Source organism: Cetorhinus maximus, chromosome 9 (assembly GCF_964194155.1).
Source record: "Cetorhinus maximus chromosome 9, sCetMax3.hap1.1, whole genome shotgun sequence".
Taxonomy (NCBI): Eukaryota; Metazoa; Chordata; class Chondrichthyes; order Lamniformes; family Cetorhinidae; genus Cetorhinus; species Cetorhinus maximus.
In genome coordinates, this window is record NC_135887.1 from 104,201,897 (window position 1) to 104,221,830 (window position 19,934).

The 19,934-nt window shown below is 41.3% G+C and overlaps 2 protein-coding genes across 12 annotated transcripts in view; one reads left to right on the forward strand and one right to left on the reverse strand.

Annotated features, from left to right (window-relative positions):
• psma1 (proteasome 20S subunit alpha 1) overlaps nt 1-19,934 on the reverse strand; it is a 237,704-nt gene that overhangs the window by 159,245 nt on the left and 58,525 nt on the right. The window lies entirely within an intron of this gene.
• Nucleotides 1-19,934, forward strand: part of pde3b (phosphodiesterase 3B) — a 259,595-nt gene that overhangs the window by 117,570 nt on the left and 122,091 nt on the right. The window contains exon 1 of one of the 11 annotated variants that reach the window (XM_078549235.1): nt 8,111-8,474. The exons of 9 other annotated variants lie outside the window; for them this stretch is intronic. In XM_078549235.1, the coding sequence (XP_078405361.1) occupies nt 8,445-8,474 (30 nt within the window). In that variant the 5' untranslated portion in view covers nt 8,111-8,444. Of the gene's footprint in view, nt 1-8,110; nt 8,495-19,934 lie in introns of those variants that run through there. One more of the 11 variants, XM_078549236.1, reaches the window with a different exon arrangement.

Here is a 19,934-nt window from a genome sequence, read left to right on the forward strand (position 1 = left end):
GAGATGGTTATTGCCTGGCACTTGTGCGCCGTGAATGTTACTTGGCATGTATCATGGCTCAAGCCTAAATGCTCTCCAGGCCTTGCTGCACTTGGGCACAGACTGCTTTACTCTGAAATAGTTTCTCCTTATTTACTCTATCAACACATGTCAATGGCGTAGTGGTATTGTTGCCTGACTAGTAATCCAGAGACCCAGGGTAATGCTCTGGGGACCTGGGTTCGAATCCCGCCACAACAGATGTTGGAATTTGAGTTCAATAAAAATCTGGAATTAAAAGTCAACTGATGACCAAACCATTGTCGATTGTCGTAAAAACCAATATAGGGAAGGAAGTCTGCTGTCCTTACCTGGTCTGGCCTACATGTGACTCCAGACCCACAGTAATGTGGTTGACTCTTAAGGGCAGAACAAGGGCAATTAGGGATGGGCAATAAATGCCCACTCAATTGGCATCCCACCCACAAACATTCACTTCCTCCAATACCATCTACAATAAGCACTACAGGAACTCGCCAAGCCTCCCTCGACAGCAAACCCGTGACCTCTACCACCTGGAAGGACAAGGGCAGCAGTCATGTGCGAACACCACCATCTGCAAGTTCCCTTCCAAGCCACACACCATCTTGACGCCCACATCTAATGAATAAAAAAAAACCCTTCATGCTTTTAAATGTCTACAAGGAGTCTTCCCTTAACCTTTCTGCTTTAAGGAGGACAGCCAGTGTCTGTCTGAATCCATGGATCCACCAGCTCTTCAGATGGTTGCCACTTGTTACAGTAATGAACAATGCAATGCAAATTGATGTGGCAAATTTCCAGTGCTCATCAAGGAAAAGTGCAAAGCCCTGCTGAGTTACTCCCCAGCTGGTGAGGACGCTCGTCCCTCAAAGGGGTGTAGTCAGAGCCAACTTTGTGGCACTACGAGTGTCTTTGCTGCACAGGAGGGTAGGAAGAAGCAAGGGTGAGTATATGTAATAGGGGATTCATTAGTTTGGGGAATAGACAGGTGTTTCTGTGACCATAGACATGACTCCTGGATGATATGTTGCCTCCCTGGTGCCAGGATCAAGAATGTCACTGAGCGGCTGCAGGACATTCTTCTGGGGGAAGGTGATCAGCCAGAGATGGTGGCCCATATTGGTGCCAATGACTTGATTAGGAAGGGGGATGTGGTCCTGCAATCAGAATTTAGGGAGCTAGGTTGAAAATTAGCAACCAGGACCTCAAATGTAGTAATCTCCTGATTACTCCCGGTGCTACGTGCAAGTGAGTGCAATAATAGGAGGATAAGGCAGATGAATGTGTGGCTGGCAAGATGGTGCAGGAGAAAGGGCTTTAGATTGCTGAGACACTGGGACTGGCTCTGGGGAAAATGACACCTGTACAAGCCGGATGGGTTACACCTGAACAGAGCCGGGCCCGAGTTCCTTGCGGGGTGTTTTGCTCGTGCTGTTGGGAGGTCTTTAACGTAACTTGGCAGGGCTGTATGAACCAGGAGCGAATATTAGAGAGGATGTTGTGGCGATAAGAGACCTGGCTCAAAGAAGGGCAGGACGGTGTTAAATACTCCTGGATACAAGGTGTTCAGAAAAGATAGGAAAGGAAGAAAAGGAGGGCAGGTGGCAGTATTGGTTAAGGAGAGCATTGGGGTGCTGGAGAAAGAGGATGTCCCAGAGGGTTCAAGGGCAGAATCAATTTGGCCAGAGCTAAGGAACAAAAAGGGTGCAATTACATTGCTCGGTGTAGCCTATAGACTAGTGGGAAAGATGTAGAGGAACAAACCCGCAGGGAAATTAGAGAGAAATGCAGACATTTTTGAGTAGTTAGAACGGCCGACCTTAATTACCAGAATGTAGACTGGGACAGTGGTAGTGTAAAGGGCGGAGAGGTGCAGGAGTTCCTAGATTGTGTTCAGGATAATTTTTTACAGCATTATGTGTCCAGTCGAACAAGAAAGGATGCACTGTTGGACCTGGTTCTTAGAAATTGGGTGGGCTAAGTAGATCAAATGTCACTGGGGAAACATTTAGGAGACAGTGATCATTGTATTGTAAGGTTTAGGATGACAGTAGAAAGGAACAATGTGCAATCCAGAGTAAGGTAAACTGGGGAAAAGTCGACTTCAATGGGGCAAGAATGGAGCTGGGCCAGATAGATTGGAACCAAAGGTTGGCAGGAAAACCTGCAGCTGAACAATGGGCTACCTTCAAAGAAGAAATGGTTCGGGCATAGTTGAGGTATATTTCCTCAAAAGGGAAAGGTAGGGAAACATATCCAGAGCTCCCTGGAGGAAAAAGGAGATAGAAATTAAAATAAAGAAGACAAAGTGTGCTTATGACAGGTGTCAGGTAGAAAATACAATTGAGATCCAAGTGGAATACTTGGATGGTTTAGAGGAGAGGTGAAAAAGCAAATAAGAGAAGCAAAAAGGGGCTATGAGAAAAGACTGGCAGCCAACATAAAGGGGAATCCCAAAGTCTTCTATCAGCACACACATAGAGGGTGCTAAAAGGAGGAGTAGGGCCGATTAAAGACCAAAAAGGGGATTTAACATTGGAGGCAAGGGCATGGCTGAGATGATAGATGAATTCTTTGCATCTGCCTTTACCAAGGAAGCAGATGCTACTGAGGCCACAGTGACGAGGAGGAAACTCTCTCACTAGAAGGGCTCAGAATTGATATGGAGGAATTGTTAGATAAACTAACAAAGCAAGGGGACTGGATGAGATGCATCTAAGGATATTGAAGTACTAAGAGAGGAAATTACAGGGGCACTGGCCATAATCTTTCAGTCTTCCCTAGACTCGGGAGGTGCCAGAGGACTGGAGAATTGCAAACATTGCACCCTTGTTCAAAAAATGGTTGTAAGGATAAGCCCAGCAATAACAGACCGGTCAGTTTAACTTCAGTGGCGGGGAAGCTTCTCGAAACAATTATTCAGGATAGAATTAACAAGTCACATGGAAAAATGTGGGTTGATTGGGAAGAGCCAGCATGAATTTCTAATGGAGAAATCGTGTTTAACTAACTAGCTGGAGGTTTTTGAAGGGGTAACAGAAAAGGTCAATGAGGGTAATTCTGTTGATGTGGTGTACAAGGGCTTTCAAAAGGCATTCGGTACAGTGCCACACAACAGACTTGAGAAAAGTTATAGCTCGTGGAATAAAGGGGACACTAGCAACGTGAATACAAAATTGGCTGAGTAATAGGAAACAGAGAGTAATGGTCAATGGATTTTTTTTGAGCAGGAGGAAGGTTGTAGTGGAGTTTCCCTGGGGTCGGTATTGGGAGCCTTGCTTTTCCTGATATATATTGATGATCTAGATCTTGGTGTGCAGGGGACAGTTTCAAAGTTTGCGGATGATACGAAACTTGGAAGCATTGTAAACTGTGAGGAGGACAGTATAGACCTGCAAAAGGACATAGACAAGTTGGTGGAGTGGGCACATAGGTGGCAGATGAAGCTCAATGGAAATGAGTGTGAGGTGATGCATTTTGGTAGGAAGAACATGGAGAGGTATTATAAATTCAGGGGTAAAATTCTTAAGGGAGTGCAGGAGCAGAGAGATCTAGGTGTATATGTGCATAGGTCATTGAAGGTGGCAGGGCAGGTGGAGGGAGCAGTTAATAAAGCATACAGTATCTTGGGCATTATTAATGGGGCAGAGACGACAAGAGCAGGGATATTATGCTGAGCTTATATAAGACACTAGTTCAACCTCAGCTTGAGTACTGTTTACAGTTCTGGGCGCCACACTATAGGATGTGAATTCATTGGAGAGAGTGCAGAAGAGGTTTACAAGAATGGTTCCAGGGGTGAGAAACTTCAGCTATGAAGATAGATTGGAGAGGTTGGGACTGTTTTCCTTGGAGAGGAGAAGGCTAAGAGGAGATTTGATAGAGGTTTTCAAAATCATGAAGAGTAGAAAGGGAGAAACTGTTCCCACTTGTAAAATGATCTAGATCAAGAGGGCACAGATTTAAAGTGATTTGCAAAAGAAGCACATGTGATGTGAGAGAACTTTTTCTCACAGCGAGTGGTTCAAGTCTGGAGTGCACTTCCTGGAAGTTTGGTGGAGGCAGGGCATGTGATTATTTGAATAGAAACAGTGTGCAATAGTATTGGGAAAAGGCAGGAGAATGGCACTATGTCACAATGTTCATTTGGAGAGCTGGTGCAGACACAATGGGCTGAATGGTCTCCTCCTGCGCCGTAACATTCTGTGATTCTGAGAGATTTTTGCTGCTTTTTCCAAATTGTGCCTTGAATGCAACCAGAATGTTGTTGCTGTTCTTCAAAGCCAAAATGCCACCTATTCCTTTCATAATATTGCTGCGAAACTACTTTTGCATCATTCTCAAACCTTTGCATTTGTTGTCCGTTACTGCCAATTGCCCCGACCTCTTATGCAAACACGATTTGGTGAAAAGATATTTTATTAGCAGCAACTCATGTAAGATTACTGCATTTGCAATCTTTTTTATTTAAATGTTGATTATTTTGGATCTCTCTCATAATGGTAATAACTTGTGAATTTAAGTTATACTGATCGCTAAGAGGTACCAGTGTTGTGATGTGGCAGATGATGTGTGCCAGGTGGACCAAATCAACAAGGGATACTTGGTCACGCTATCAAAATGGTTTTGTAATTTGTATTTGTTACGAGAAGATGTGTGCACTGACTTCAGAAGTAGAGCCCACTGAGACCTTTAGACATTTTAAAAATTAAATTAAAATATTTATTAATAAAATAAAACATTTCAAGCACATGCATAAGTCCAGAATTACCTAATACTGTAACAAATCCTAAAATTCCTAATTAACCTGACTCCGTTATATACCCCCTTTAAGGCAACGGTCCAAAATAGATTTTAGATTTTTTAAAAACTAGCAAGTTAACACAGTACATGCTTGACAGTGGAATTCCAAATAACTTTCTCCAACTTTAGTTACTGGATATAACAGACTGATGCACAAATGGCTGGAGGCGGCTTCAGGGCTGTTTCACACACTTCTTCTGTTAGATCTTACGTGGCCCCCCAACATAGCCTTTCATTCTCCTTTATGTATGTTTCTCTCTTTAATATGTAAATTCCATTGTTCCATATGCCTTTGCAACTGTACCTTTCCCATAATATAAAAACTTGCATCTTGGCAATATTGTCAGTAACCTTTGGGAAAAATGAACATGCTGCTGAGCCTTGCTTTTCTGGCTAATTGTAAACAGACTAACATCCCTTTGAAATCCAAACAATCCCTTCACTTATCAAAAAATTCAAATTCCCTGCACACCTTACATGCTAAGACAGCATCCATGGTTGCTTATTAGCATTTGAAGTACATTTCTACACCTAGCTTCTTTTGATAATTTCAAGCTTGCAACCTACCTGACTACAAATGTAATTAACACAGAATCATCCACACTCACACCCATAAATCTACTTGGTAACAAACCAGAAAAATATTACAAAAATTATTGTACTTTCTTAACACTAGATTTTGATAGTGACGAATGTTTACTTCACGATTAATTATAAAGAAGCAAAGCCCCTGTCACCATTCAGTAAACTCTTACCAAAATAGCTTAATTTATTCTCCTGTGGTGTTCCTCATGGCGTCAGAGGATATGAACCTGTATAGGGAAGTGAATGTTTTATGGCATTTATTCTCTTTAAAATGAGTTGGATGACGTGGTTTTGGAAGCAGATTATCTGATTTTAAAGGATTTGGGAAAGGGTATGAGAGCTATTCAATGGTCAGGGCTATTAAGTATCGATAAGATAGACATTAGGGATTTTTGAGGCAGTGTTGGGATTTCTCAGGGAACAGTTGCAGCAGTGCAGAGGAAGTAAGGGATGATGAGTAGGTCAGGGAATGCAGGGATTACTGGGATAGTTCGGATTGTTGGATTTGGGACAATGAAGTGTTGTAGTGTGCAAAGTGGGACACTTTGATTTTGGTTTAGTGCTTCTGTCCTTTTATATAAAGATTTTGAAGAGGAATTGGATAAAAAGAAAGGAGTTGGATTAATAAAAAGGTAAAACAGAATGGGAAACAGTATTTCAGGGAGACATTAGGGTTGGACAAAAAGCATTATGTAAGGAAGGAAGATTGGGGAAAGAGACAGCCCCGTGAATAGAGCTTCAATTTAAAAAAACTAACTTTTTTTGTGTTCATTGCTCAATCATTGGTGACCGTTCCTGTGGTGGACAAGGCCCAGAAAGCTCTGGAATTCCGTCCCCTAATATCCAATTTTCCCTCTCTCTTTTAAGATGCTCCCTGAAACCTACCTCTTTGACCCAAATTTTGGTCACCTGTTCTAATATCCCCTTGAGTGACTGAAATTTTGTTTGAAGTGAAAAGCCTTGGGGCATTTTACCAAGTTAAAGGCACTCATCAGTTTTATCACTCTTATTGTTTGTCCTGTTTTCTACCCTTAATTAGCACATTCCTTTAGATGATATCACCACCTTCAACACCTCTTTGTCCTTTTGTCTGTGACATCTTTTGGTTATTTCCACCTATCACTGGCCCTTTACCTAGCTCTTCTTGTCCCATCACAACACCCCCCCCCCGCCCCAAACCAGCTTATGTTTCACCTCTTTCCTATTTTTACTTAGTTCTGTTGAAGGGTCATGAGGACTCGAAATGTCAACCGTGCTCTTCTCCACCGATGCTGCCAGGCCTGCTGAGTTTTTCCAGGTATTTCTGTTTTTGTTTTGGATTTCCAGCATCTGCAGTTCTTTGCTTTTAGTACTCTTATCAGTGCAAGTTGTCAACAATGCATTTCACCACTTAGTTAAAAGAAGCTAAAATCATATGTTTTGAGCTCTCTGCTGAATCAATGCAGGTAATTGCATAATATAGGATTGCAATATATTGAATAGGTTGGTTGTGGGTTTGAATTTCAATTTGCGCACAATTAGAAGAGCCCAGTTTGAGTAGAATAATTTCAGTTGACCTCAGTTTACTTGGGAAAAGATTCTAATTCTGTTCATTATCCTTTGATTCGCACCTGAAATATACATGGATGTCAATTGGTTTAAAATAGTTTACCATGATTAATTTTCCAGACTTTACAAAATAGAAAGATCATTTGGTTGTATTATTAGGGATAGCTGTCATTTCTGGAAACCCATTACATGGACACCTTTTAGTGTATGCTTCAAACCTGCAAATATATTCACCATCAGAAACCCCATGTCATCTGACCAATGATGATCCAAAAATGGATGTTTTGGTGATATACCATAGACATTGCCATACTTTTTTTGACTGCAAGTGATATCTCTTGAAGGATTCACTTAGCAGTTTTGCCTGTTTTATTTTAGCTCTGGCATTATTATTTACATTCTACATGGCTGTGGTAGTTGGAGCTCAATCATCATAAAGGGTACAACTCTAAAGGTGTTGTGGAACAGAGGGACCTGGTGTATACGTGTATAAGTCATTGAATGTGGCAGGACTGGTTGAGACTGTGGTTAGTAAAGTATACAGTATCTTAGGCTTCATTAATAGGGGCATAAATTGCAAAAACAAGGAGTTTATTGTTGAACCTGTATAAGACAATAGTTCAGCCTCAGCTGGAGTATTGCATCCAGTCCTGGGTATTGCAATTTAGGAAGGATGTGAAGGTATTGGAGAGAGTACAGAAAAGATTCACGAGAATGGTTCCAGGGATGAGAAATTTCAGTTATAAAGATAGATTGGAGAATTTGGGACTGTTTTCCTTGAAGAAGAGAAGGCTGAGAGGAGATTTGGTAGAGGTATTCAAAATCATGAGGGGTCTGGACAGAGTAGATGGGGAGAAACTGTTCCGGGATATCATTGCTGAAGTTCCTCACTGTGGCATCCTCGGCCCAGCCATCTTGAGCTGTTCTATTAAAGACCTTCCCTCCGTCATAGGATCCGAAGTGGGGATGTTCATTGGTGATTGCATGATGTTCACCATTCGCAGCTCCTCAGACATTGAAGCTGTCAGTGCCCATATGCAGCAAGACCTGGGCAACATTCCGTCTTGGGCTGATAAGTGCTATCTATTTCTCCCAGTATTCTGTGCACTTCGGTATTACACCCTTGTTCAAAAAAAGGGAGTAAGGATAAGCCCAGCAACTACAGGCCAGTCAGTTTAACTTTGGTGGTGGGGAAACTTCTAGAAAATTGACTAAGGGCAACATTAATAGTTACATGGACAAATGTGGGTTGATTAAAGAAAGCCAGCATGAATTTCTTCAGGGAAAATTGTGTTTAACTTCCTTGAGGTTTTTGAAGGGAGAGCGTTGATGAGGGCAATGCTATTGATGATGTGCATGTGGACTTCCTAAGGAGATTTGACACAGTGGCACACAACAGACTTCTGAGTTTAACCTCATGGAATAAAAGGGAAAGTAGCAACATGGATACGAAATTAGCTGAGTGACATTGAACAGAGTCCTGGTTAATGGATGATTTTCAGGCTGGAGGAAAGTCTGTAAGTGGAGTTCCCCACAGGTCAGTGTTGGGACCATTGCTTTTGCTGATATATATTAATGACCTAGACCTTGGTGTACAGCACACAATTTTCAAAATGTGTAGATGATACGAAACTTGGAAGCATTATGAACTGTAAGGAGAATAGTGTAGAACTTCAAAAGGACATAGACAAGTTGGCAGAATGGCAGACAGGGCATAGATGAAGTTCAATGTGGAGGAATGTGAAGTGATTCATTTTGTTTGACAGAGCACGAAGAGACAATATGAAATTAAGGGTACAACTCTAAAGGGGATGCAGGAATAGAGGGACCTGGTGTATACGTGTATAAGTTATTGAATGTGGCAGGACAGGTTTAGAGAATTGTTAATAAAGTAGACAGTACCCTAGGCTTTATTAATAGGAGCATAAAAGTTCAAGAGCAAGGAGGTTATTGCTGAGCTTGTATAAGACAATAGTTCAGCCTCAGCTGGAGTACTGTGTCCAGTCCTGGTCACTGCAATTAAGGAAGAATGTGAAGCTGTTGGTGAGAGTGCCAAAAAGATTCATGAGAATGGTTCCAGGGATGAGGAGTTTCAGTTATGAAGATAGATTGGAGAATTTGGGACTGTTTTCCTTAGAGAAGAGAAGGTTAGGAGGAGATTTGAAAAAGGCATTGAAAAACATGAGAGGTCTGGACAGAGTAGATGGGGAGAAACTGTTCCCATTTGTGAAAGGATTGAGAACGAGAGGGCACAGATTTAAAGTAATTGGCAAAAGAAACAAAAGCAACCTGAGGAAAAGCTTTTTCATGCAGCGAGTATTTCAAGTCTGGAATGCATTTGCTTGATATTGTGGTGGAGGCAAGTTCGGTTGAAGCATTCAAAAGGAAATTAGACAATTATCTGAAAAGGAAGAATGTGCAGGGTACGGGGAGAAGGTGGATGATTGGCACTAAATGAATTGCTCATTTCGGAGAGCCAGCGTAGACTTGATAGGCCAAATGGCCTCTTTGTGCTGTAACAATTACTCAATCCTGTGTTTTAAACACCACTGTGATTTTTCTCCTGGTGTTGGTCACTCCACTGACCTGGAGATTAATTTTGAATCCCTGGTGATTCCAGGGTAATCCTGGAGGGTTGGCAACCCAACTCCATCATCAGGTCAGAATGGGGATGTTCGCTGATGATTGCAAAGTGTTCAGTACCATTTGCAATTCATTAGACACTGAAGCAGTCCATGTTCATATGCAGCAAGACCTGGACGACATTTAGGCTGGTGGCAAGTAATAGTTGTGCTACCGAAGTGCCAGACATTGACCATTCCCAGCAAGAGAGAATCTAACCATCTCCCTTGATATTCAACGGCATTCCATTGCTGAATCCTCCACTATCAACATCCTGGTGGTTACCATTGACCTGAAACTGAACTGGACTAGCCATATAAACACTGTCTGCAAGAGTAACTCATCTCCTGATTCCCAAAAGTCTGTCTACCACCTATAAGGGCATAAGTCAGAGTATGATGGAATACTCTCCACTTGCCTGGTTGAGTAAAGCTCCAATAACACTTGAAACTCAACATCATTCTGGACAAACCAGCCTGCTTGATTAGCACCCCATGCATCACCTTAAACACTCACTCCCTCCACCAGCAGCAAATGGTAATATCGTGTATCATATACAAGATGCACTGCAGAAACTTGTCAAGGCTCCTTGACAGCACCTTCCAAACCCGCGACCTCTGCCACCTAGAAGGACAAGGACAGCAGATGTAGGTGAGCAGCAGAGTTTCCAAATCTTAGAGGGTTGGCTACCCTCTTTTGAAGAAGAGATCAATCTAGAAGCGAAAGGGTGTCCTGGAAACTGTTAAGAGGTACCCATAAGTTAGTTTGTATTTGCTTCAACTAGTCTCTGTTCATTATCTGGTTCAACAGCTGACAGTACAGTTTAAGATGAGACCTCCTATTATGGTGAGCACCACCACTTGCAAGTTCCCCTCCAAACTGCACATCACCCTAACATAGAACTATATTGCTGCTCTTTGGTTTAAAATCCTGGAACTCCTTTCCGAACAGCACAAGATTGACAGCAGCCTTTCAAGAAGGTGGCTCACCACCACCTTCCTTAGGCCAATTAGGGATGAGAAACATCCTTGACAGCAACACTTGCATCCCATGCAGAATAAAAATAAAAGAACATTCAAAATTGAGAAACCAACAAAATACCTTTTGAAAAGGAGAGGGAACTAATTGAATTTTGTTGCATTACATGTTTGTTCCCAATCACCATTTTCAGTATTTTTAGTAGTGTGTGAAGATTGACTAAATTAATGATGTTTAACTACCATAGGTGTGGTGGTCTTTATTCTTAATATTAAATTGTCAGGTCAGGTTGGACATATTTCTAGAGGTTTCATCGCTTGTACTCCTGCCTTCAACTGTCCTTTCCACTTAAACAGCCTTTTTTCCAACCTCTAATCTTTTTCTAACTACTAAATGAACGTGTTCAAAGAAAATCAAAAAGAGGTTGCCATTTTAAAAATATCCTTATTATTTTTCTCCTGGGTTACTTGCAGAAGTGCCCAAGAGATTTATCTTTAGGAGTGTTCTGGAGTTTCCAAATCTTAAAGAGTTGGCTACCCTCTTTTGGAGAAGAGATCAATCTAGAAGCGAAAGGGTGTCCTGGAAACTGTTAAGAGGTACCCATAAGTTAGTTTGTATTTGCTTCAACTTGTCTCTGTTCCTTATCTGGTCAAACAACTGACGGTACAGTTTAAGATGAGACCTCCTATTTTGGAGAGGCAGGTTAATGGCTTGAAATAAGAGTTGTTTGATTTCTTTCCCTGCCCATTCATGGATGATGGTAGATCCTTAATTCTGTGGATGTTAAACTACTTGCAACATATGAAGCCCATATTTGCAGTATGTAACAAACATGCTTCACATATTAAGTGAAACCACTACTACGAGTTAAACCAATGCAGCCAGCATTAAACTGAATTTTTTAAAAAATAATTCTTTCATGGGGTGTGGGTGTTGTTAGCCAGGCCAGTATTTGAGTGACAGGTTCATGACATTTTGTTAGGTGTAACCCTTAAACAGAACTGAAGACTGAAAGGTAATCAGGAAAAGTACAATTTGAAAAATAAAAGAAAAGTTGTGGGAGAGATCTGTATGAGACTAAGTGTCACAGCCTAGAAACTTTTGCAATAATGATGATTACTCTCCCACATTAATCTGTCATTACTAGTTCCCTGACTTTTGCTGTATGTCATCTCTTTGCTTCCAGACATGACTGAAGTGTGAAGTTAATTACAGTGTTGCTTTGCTTAACATGAAAAGTCTTCATCTAAGCCTGTGCCTCCTACACAAGAAATAAACATCGAACCAGTGGTGAAAATAAAATAACTTGGCAATAAATGCTTTGCTCGTCCCTGGAATCCATATACCTGTTGGGCTTATGTATAATGACACCCAAAATCACTCAGCGGTTTCTTTATAAGGAGTGGGATTCACTAATTATTCTATTTGTGGACAATACAACCTATTGAACTCTGATTCTATGGTCAGAATAGCTTCTATAGATTAACATTATATCTGGAACTTTTTCTTCCCTCCCTCCAATGTAGCTGTTTGTACCATGTTGGGTATTTAGGCTAAACTTAAAGAGAATATTTCCACCTCAAAATAATATTTACATTTGATGATTTCTTTTATCTCAAAATTACAAGTTACTATTTGCTTTAGCAGTTTTGAAGTACCTAACTGCATTTGAAACTTGGAATGTATGGTTCCTTTTTTCCCCTTTGAGATATTGTGTTTACTTACTAAGCAACAGTTCTCTGCTGCCTTTGGAAGACCTTGTGTCTCGTTTTATGTTTTTAAACACTCAAGATTTGGGAGGTGCTATTGGTGCAAAGTCCTTGTGTTGTATTCAATTAAAATATTGCCTTGTTGTATGATGCTAAAGAATTTGACCATTTTTGGGAAGATCTGGCACTTAGTGCCTGTATTAGTAATGAAATATGGAACTCTTTTTTTAAATGGACACTTGGACTAAAAGTTGAATATTGTTTTGTGAACTTGTTTTGCGCTTGGCTGTAACATTGTACTAATACATGCAATGGTATTATTTATCTGAAATTATATTTCCAATTTGCTGAAATGGGAAAGATGTGAAGGTTGTGAGAACTGCCAGGTGTTGTTGACTATATAATGGACGACTTCCTATTTGGACAACCTTGAATGACCTTGCATTGTGTTTATAGCAAAAACATTACACTGTAACTATTTTAAATGTACATTAGACTATCTTCGCGCTTTTGCTTTATTGTTTAATATTATATGTTCTATGGCTTGCAATGTTCTTGTCTTCAATTTGAAATAATGTCATCTTTTTGAATTGTTGGTCTTTCACTAATGTAGACTTGTTAGCGAATATACGCATTGACTATTTCTGTTAAAAATTGCATTGCATTCCCTTCATCAAATTCCTCTTAATTCATCGAAAAATTCATTTAGATTAGTCAAACATGTTCTGTCTTTTACAGACCTGTGCAAATTTATATCAATTACAAATTAATTAACTCATACCCATCCAAGTGCATGTCGATTTATTTCCCTGATTGTTTCCAAAACTTTACCCGCCACTGACGTTAAACTAACTAGCCTGTAGTTACTAAAGCTGTCCTTTCTAGAATAAGGGTGTCACATTTGCCACCCTTCAATCCTTTGATACCTCTCCTGTATCTAGGGAAGATTGGTAGATTATGGCAAGCTCTCCCACTACCTACACCCCACTTCCTTGAGCAATCTGGACGAGGTAATTTATTCACTGTAATCTTTACTAGCCTGTCCAGTACCTCCTGCCTCTCAATTATCACCCCATCCATTACCTCTACCATCTCTGTTTCTGTGATTACTTTGCCAGCTTCCTTTTCCTTGGTAAACACTCATACAAAGTACTCATTAAGCATTTTAGCCTTGCCCTGCACCTTTAAACATATGTCACAGTTGTTGCCCCTAATAAGATTCACTCCATCTCTTACTGCCCACTTAGTATTTACGTGCCAGTAGAATTTTTGGGTTCCCTTTTATGTTGACTACCAGCCTCATACTCTTCTTGCCAGTCTTATTTTCCTCTTCACTTCTCTTCTCAACCTATTGTATTTGACCTCCCTCGGAAGATGTTGGCCCCAATCCTGTTGAGGTGTAATCTGATCCTTTTGAGTAGATGCCTCCTGCCCCAGAGCTGATCCCAGTGCTCCAAGAATCTGAAGCCCTCCCTCCTGCACCGTGCCTCAAGCCATGTATTGATACTTTTTCTACCCTTATTAGCCTGTGGCACTGGGAGTCAGGAAGGAATCCAGAGATTATTCCCTTCGAGGTCCTACTTTTTGAACCCCCACCCACCACCCCAAATACTCATCCAGCTCCTGAAAATCCAAACATTGGACTTTAATACCTGACCTCTCTATGTTGCTGGTACTGACATGTACCACAATTTCTGGCTCACTCCCTTCCATCTGCAGAATATTCTGCACCCTGTCCAAGATGCCCTTTACCTTGACACTAGGGAGACAACCATGCGGGACTCACGATGGCGGTTACAGGAATGCCTATCTATTTTCCTAGTTATGGATGCCCCCGTAACAATTACGTTTCTACTCTTTGTTTTTCCCTCTTGTGCAGTCCCTTGCCCATTTGTGCCATGATCTGAACCGCACTCCTTCCAGGCGTCATCACTTCCAGCAGTTTCTAATGCTGTGTATCTTTTTGAGATTGGCAGAAACAGCAGACACTCCTGTGCTTTCTGCCTCTTCCTACTCTTATGGATGGCCACCCATTGACTGTCCTGAACTCTTACTACCTGTGGGATGATCACCTGCATAATGTATGATCCAAGAAGCTGTCATCCTCCATGATGGTCTGACTGATTCCAGCTGCCCCTGAAGCTCAAACCCTGAGCTGAAGCTGAAGCAGCTGGTGGTGCTTGCTAAGCATGTGATTCCCTCAAGACGCATGAAGCATCTTAAAGTTCCCACATGGTGCAGCAATTGCAAGCACCTGGTCTCAATGCCCATCATGACCTGAGAACAGCCCTCTATTACCTCTTTTGCAGTCTAGTTAGCACCTTGTTTAAACTACAGATTTTAATTCATGCCTCTATACTTGCTCTGTGCATATGCACTTATTGTTAAGCTTACAACTATACTTACCCCGACTGAAGTTTTTAATTTCCTAGCTCCTAGTGTAAACAAATATCCTCATTTAGAGAGAGAAAAAGAGAAATAGTCATCAACCAGTCACTTAACCTGCTTTCCTGTGACATCACACTTTTCAAGCTCAGTCGGTCAGCTATGAACCCACTAGCTCCTTTATCTCAAAAACAGAATTACCTGGAAAAACTCAGCAGGTCTGGCAGCATCGGTGGAGAAGAAAAGAGTCGACGTTTCAAGTCCTCACGACCCTTCAACAGAACTGAGTATAGTTAGGAGAGGGGTGAAATATAAGCTGGTTTAAGGTGGGCGGGGGGGAGAGAGAAGTTGAGTTGAGGGGGGTGGTTGTAGGGACAAGCAAGCAGTGATAGGAGCAGATAATCAAAAGATGTCACAGACAAAAGGATCAAAGAGGTGTTGAAGGTGGTGATATTATCTAAGAAAATGTGCTAATTAAGAATGGATGGCAGGACACTCAAGGTACAGCTCTAGTGGGGGTGGGGTGGGAAGACTGGCAAGGTACTAGTTGTAGATTTTAAAATAATGGAAATAGGTGGGAAAAGAAAAATCTATATAAATTATTGAAAAAAACAAAAGGGAGGGGGAAGAAACAGGGTGGGGATGGGGGCCCTTGGACGGTGAGGACAGAGGAAGTGAAGGGGCAGTTGTTGCATCTTCTGCGTGGGCATGTGGAGGTGCCATAGGTGGGGGTTGAGGAGTAGGGGGTGATGGAGGAGTGGACCAGGGTGTCCCGGAGGGAACGATCCCTACAGAATGCCGCCGGGGGGGTGAAGGGAAGATGTCTTTGTTGGTGGCATCATGCTGGAGTTGGCGGAAATGGAGGAGGATGATCCTTTGAATGTGGAGGCTGGTGGGGTGATAAGTGAGGACAAGGGGGACCCTATCATGTTTCTGGGAGGGAGAAGGCGTGAGGGCGGATGCGCGGGAGATGGGCCAGACACGGTTGAGGGCCCTGTCAACGACCGTGGGTGGAAAACCTTGGTTAAGGAAGAAGGAGGACATGTCAGAGGAATTGTTTTTGAAGGTAGCGTCATCAGAACAGATGCGACGGAGGCGAAGGAACTGAGAGAATGGGATGGAGTCCTTACAGGAAGCGGGGTGTGAGGAGCTGTAGTCGAGGTAGCTGTGGGAGTCGGTAGGCTTGTAATGGATATTGGTGGACAGTCTATCATCAGAAATTGGGACAGAGAAGTCAAGGAAGGGAAGGGAAGCGTCAGAGATGGACCATGTGTAAATGATGGAGGGGTGGAGATTGGAAGCAAAATTAATAAATTTTTCCAGGTCCCGACGTAAACCCCCTCCCTCTTCAACACCTCTTTGATCCTTTTGTCTGTGACATCTTTTGATTATCTGCTCCTATCATTGCTTGCTTGTCCCTACAACCACACCCCCCAACTCAACTTCTCTCTCCCCCCGCCCACCTTAAACCAGCTTATATTTCACCCCTCTCCTAACTATACTTAGTTCTGTTGAAGGGTCGTGAGGACTCTAAACGTCGACTCTTTTCATCTCCACCGATGCTGCCAGACCTGCTGAGTTTTTCCAGGTAATTCTGTTTTTGTTTTGGATTTCCAGCATCCGCAGTAGTTTTTTGTTTTAAGCTCCTTTATCTCTACTGTTGGTCTCGCTCTCAGGCCTGCCGTTTTATCCTCTCATCAGTCTCGCTGTTCTTATCTTTGGGCCTACTCTGTATCTACCTCTGCCTGTCCTGCTGCTTAAAATAAAAATTGGGAATTGTAATTTGTCTTTTGTCCATTCTGAACAAAATGCAATGACTATTTGCACAATGATTAACTTAATATTTGTACAGATTGTATATGGGTTATTGTGGGAATGAGACTTGCGTGAAAATTAAAAATAAAACTTTACCTGCCAGATGAAGACTTTCATTACTTGTAAAACGTGCTACAAGTAGGTTTCTAATTATGAAACTTAATTATTTGTCATTATTTTCTGGTTTTTACAACATCCTCAACTTTTTTGAGTATTACCAAATAGTAAAAGTTGTCTGGTGGGATCTAATGAACCACCTCAATGATTTGCACCACTGGCATACAATCTGGAAGGTCACAAAGTCAGCAAGCTGCAGACTCCTTTGTTTCTATAGGAATTATTGGAAAGTTTAAGGTAATCTGCTTTAGTCAGAAGTGAGTGTCTTAAACTGCTTTTGAAACCACTTGCAGTAGAACACCTGCATCAAAATGAACATGCTTGTTTGAATACAGTTGTTCTTAATCAGCATTTAAACAATAATTTTTTGTGCAAAATTAAAGAAATTGCCATTTGGAAAGATGTTGGGCTTGAAAGTTCACCTCCTTGATGGATGGTTGCATTTCTTATCTGCCTGTATTTATGTTGCAACTTCAAGTGGAAATAATGTCATCCAATTTCTTAACCTCCCTATTATAAATCCTGCAGCATAGTGTAAAGAACATATCTTTATATTTCTGTTGGACTGTGGATTAAAATTACGATGTAACTGTCCTGGAACAGTGTGTGCCATGAAAGACAGGATGGTGCTGAGGAGGAGTCTGGTCTAAATGGGAACTGCCTGGCAATGATATTTTAACTGGCTCCTGACCAGGTGACCAAGGTTTGTGTGAGAGCAGTGCAGCAGAATAGCTCCTAGCCTGAAAGGAAAAAGACTTAAAACCACTTGCTGTGTGTGTAAGATTCCAGTAGTTCCACTATAAAATAGCTAGCTGGCTTTTTCTCCTTGTATCTCTAAATCCTGCTCTCTCTCTGAAAACCCCTGTCAAGAGGCAAAGGGGAAAATCACCATTGGAGACATTGAAAGGCAAATGCTCAATCAATGAACTAAAGACTGAAAGTGTTGGAAGACCACCTTGTGTCATCAACAAAGAACTGAAAGGAATTTGGAAGACATCAATTTGTACTCAATGTCGCATATTGTACTCCGGAATTGGTGTTATTGAACTGTTCCATCCCACCCTTAAAATCCATGTTTTTGTGTGTCTTGTGTGTCTTGTAATGTGTGTGCATATAGGAATTTAAGAAAGGATAGGGTTTAGGTTATGAAGTTAGAATTTAGCAGCTCATGTTTCTTTCTTTTGCCACTGGTTCAATAAATAGTTATTTACTTATTTGGTTTACACACCTGGTGCTTGTATTCTTTTAACCTAAATTAAACAATTAGGTGGGTTGATAAAACTTTTTCACGCTTGTCGTAGCTTGGGGAGCAGTGGGACTTGATATTGCAGCGCACTATCCCCAGTGAGTCGTGACAATAGCGGGAGCATTAATCTGCCGTATACTGAAAACCATAGCTCTGTTCAGTTATTTTAAATTCAGGAATTCTTAAAAACCCGTATCTTATGTACAGTTTCCAAAGTCTACACAGTAGCAATCAAGCATTTAAATGAAAAGGATACATGGCATGAAAGCTGCTTCATGTGATCACCAGCTTGTATTAATCATTTTTCAACACAAAGTAAATTGAGTATTTGATTTACTTGGAGAATGTTTAAATATTCTAGTAGGATTTATTTATTTTAAGATATGTTGCATCGTGTATTGGTGTGTAGTTGCAGGCAACTTAACATGGAGAGATACCTTGTGAATTTGACTGTGGTGATTGTTGGGGCCACCAAGATTTGATATGACAAATCACAAACATTAAGGCACACCATAGATTTCTCCCAGTTTCCAGCATGTTTCTACAACTCTGGCACATGATGCTTACCTTCACTTTTAACCTTTTGCATTACCACAGATCTCATCTATACAGCAACAGTATTTTTTGAAAAGTAGAATGAGTTGGAGAATCATTATTGAATGTTCCTTCATATTCAGCCACTTTTAAATGATATAATATTGTGGTATGATTGTACTAGATTAACAACTCAAATGTCATGACTTCTAATCCTAAAAGCCATTAGGCAAGTTGTGAAACTGAATTCAACAAATCCAGTAATTTGTAGACTAGCAGCTGAAAGTGATCAGATTATCAGCTGCAGGAGTACAGGATGGAATGAGGTAGAGATGGGAAGGAAGCCACAGAGGTCTACATTTTCTGTACAACACCCCCAACTGTGGGAGAGAGACAGAAATACCAATGCAGACAAGAGAGAGACCATATTCTTCCTATTTGGGATGATGGAGGAGATTGATCAGTAATACATGCGAAAAGAAAAAGTTGAATATACGTGCCCTTCTGCAAAACTCATTCACATATCAAATTTATGTCATGCTTTGGTCAGTTTTTTTCCATTGTAAATGTGAATTTACAATGAAAGCTGCCAAAAAAATTTAATTAGTTTGTAATTACACCCTACAGCCAGTGCTGGTGCTGTAATATTTCCAACAGCAACAATTTGCATTTCTATAGTAAAAACAAAAGCATACTGCAGATGCTGGAAACATGAATGAAAACAAAAAATGCTGGAAATACACAGCAGATCAGGCAGCATCTGTGGAGAGAGAAACAGAGTTAACATTTCAGGTGGAAGACCCCTCATCAGAATAATGATACAGGGTCATTAAACTGAAACATTAATTTGCCTTCTCTCTCCACAGATGCTGCCTGACCTGATAATTTTCAGCATTTGTGCATTTATATAGCACCTCTGATGTACTAAAATATTCCGAGGCACTTCAGGAGCACAAATATCAAGCCAAATTTAACACTGAGCTATGTAAGGGGATGTTAGGCGAGTTGGCCAAAAGCATGGTCAAAGAGGTAGGTTTTAAGAACCATCGCAGAGAAAGAAGTGGAAAGGAGGATGTAGTGGAAAGGCTTGATGTAGAGCGAGATAGAGAGGTTAGTTAGGGAATTCCAAAACTTAGGATAAAAGCATACTGCGGATGCTGGAAATCTGAAACGAAAACAGAAAATGCTGGAAAAACTCAGCAAGTCTGACAGCATCTGTGGAGAGAGAAAAACAAAGTTAATGTTTCGTGTCCATATGATCCTTCTTTAGAGCTTAGCTCCAAAACTTAGGGACCTGGCAGCTTAAGGCAGAATTGACAATTGTGGAGCATGAAAATTGGAGTAGGCAAAAGGAGGAGTGGAGCAATCTGAAGGTCGTAGGGCTTGAGGTTACAGATATAGGGAGGAGGGAGCTCGTTGAGGGATTTGCCAATGTGAATGAGGCGTTTCCAGTCTATGAGCCAATGTAAGTCAGTGAACACTGGTGATGGGACTTGCTGTGAGCTAGGTTTGGGCAGTAGAGCTTCGGATGAGCTCAAGTTTGTAGAGGGTGCGAGGTTGGAAGCCAGCCA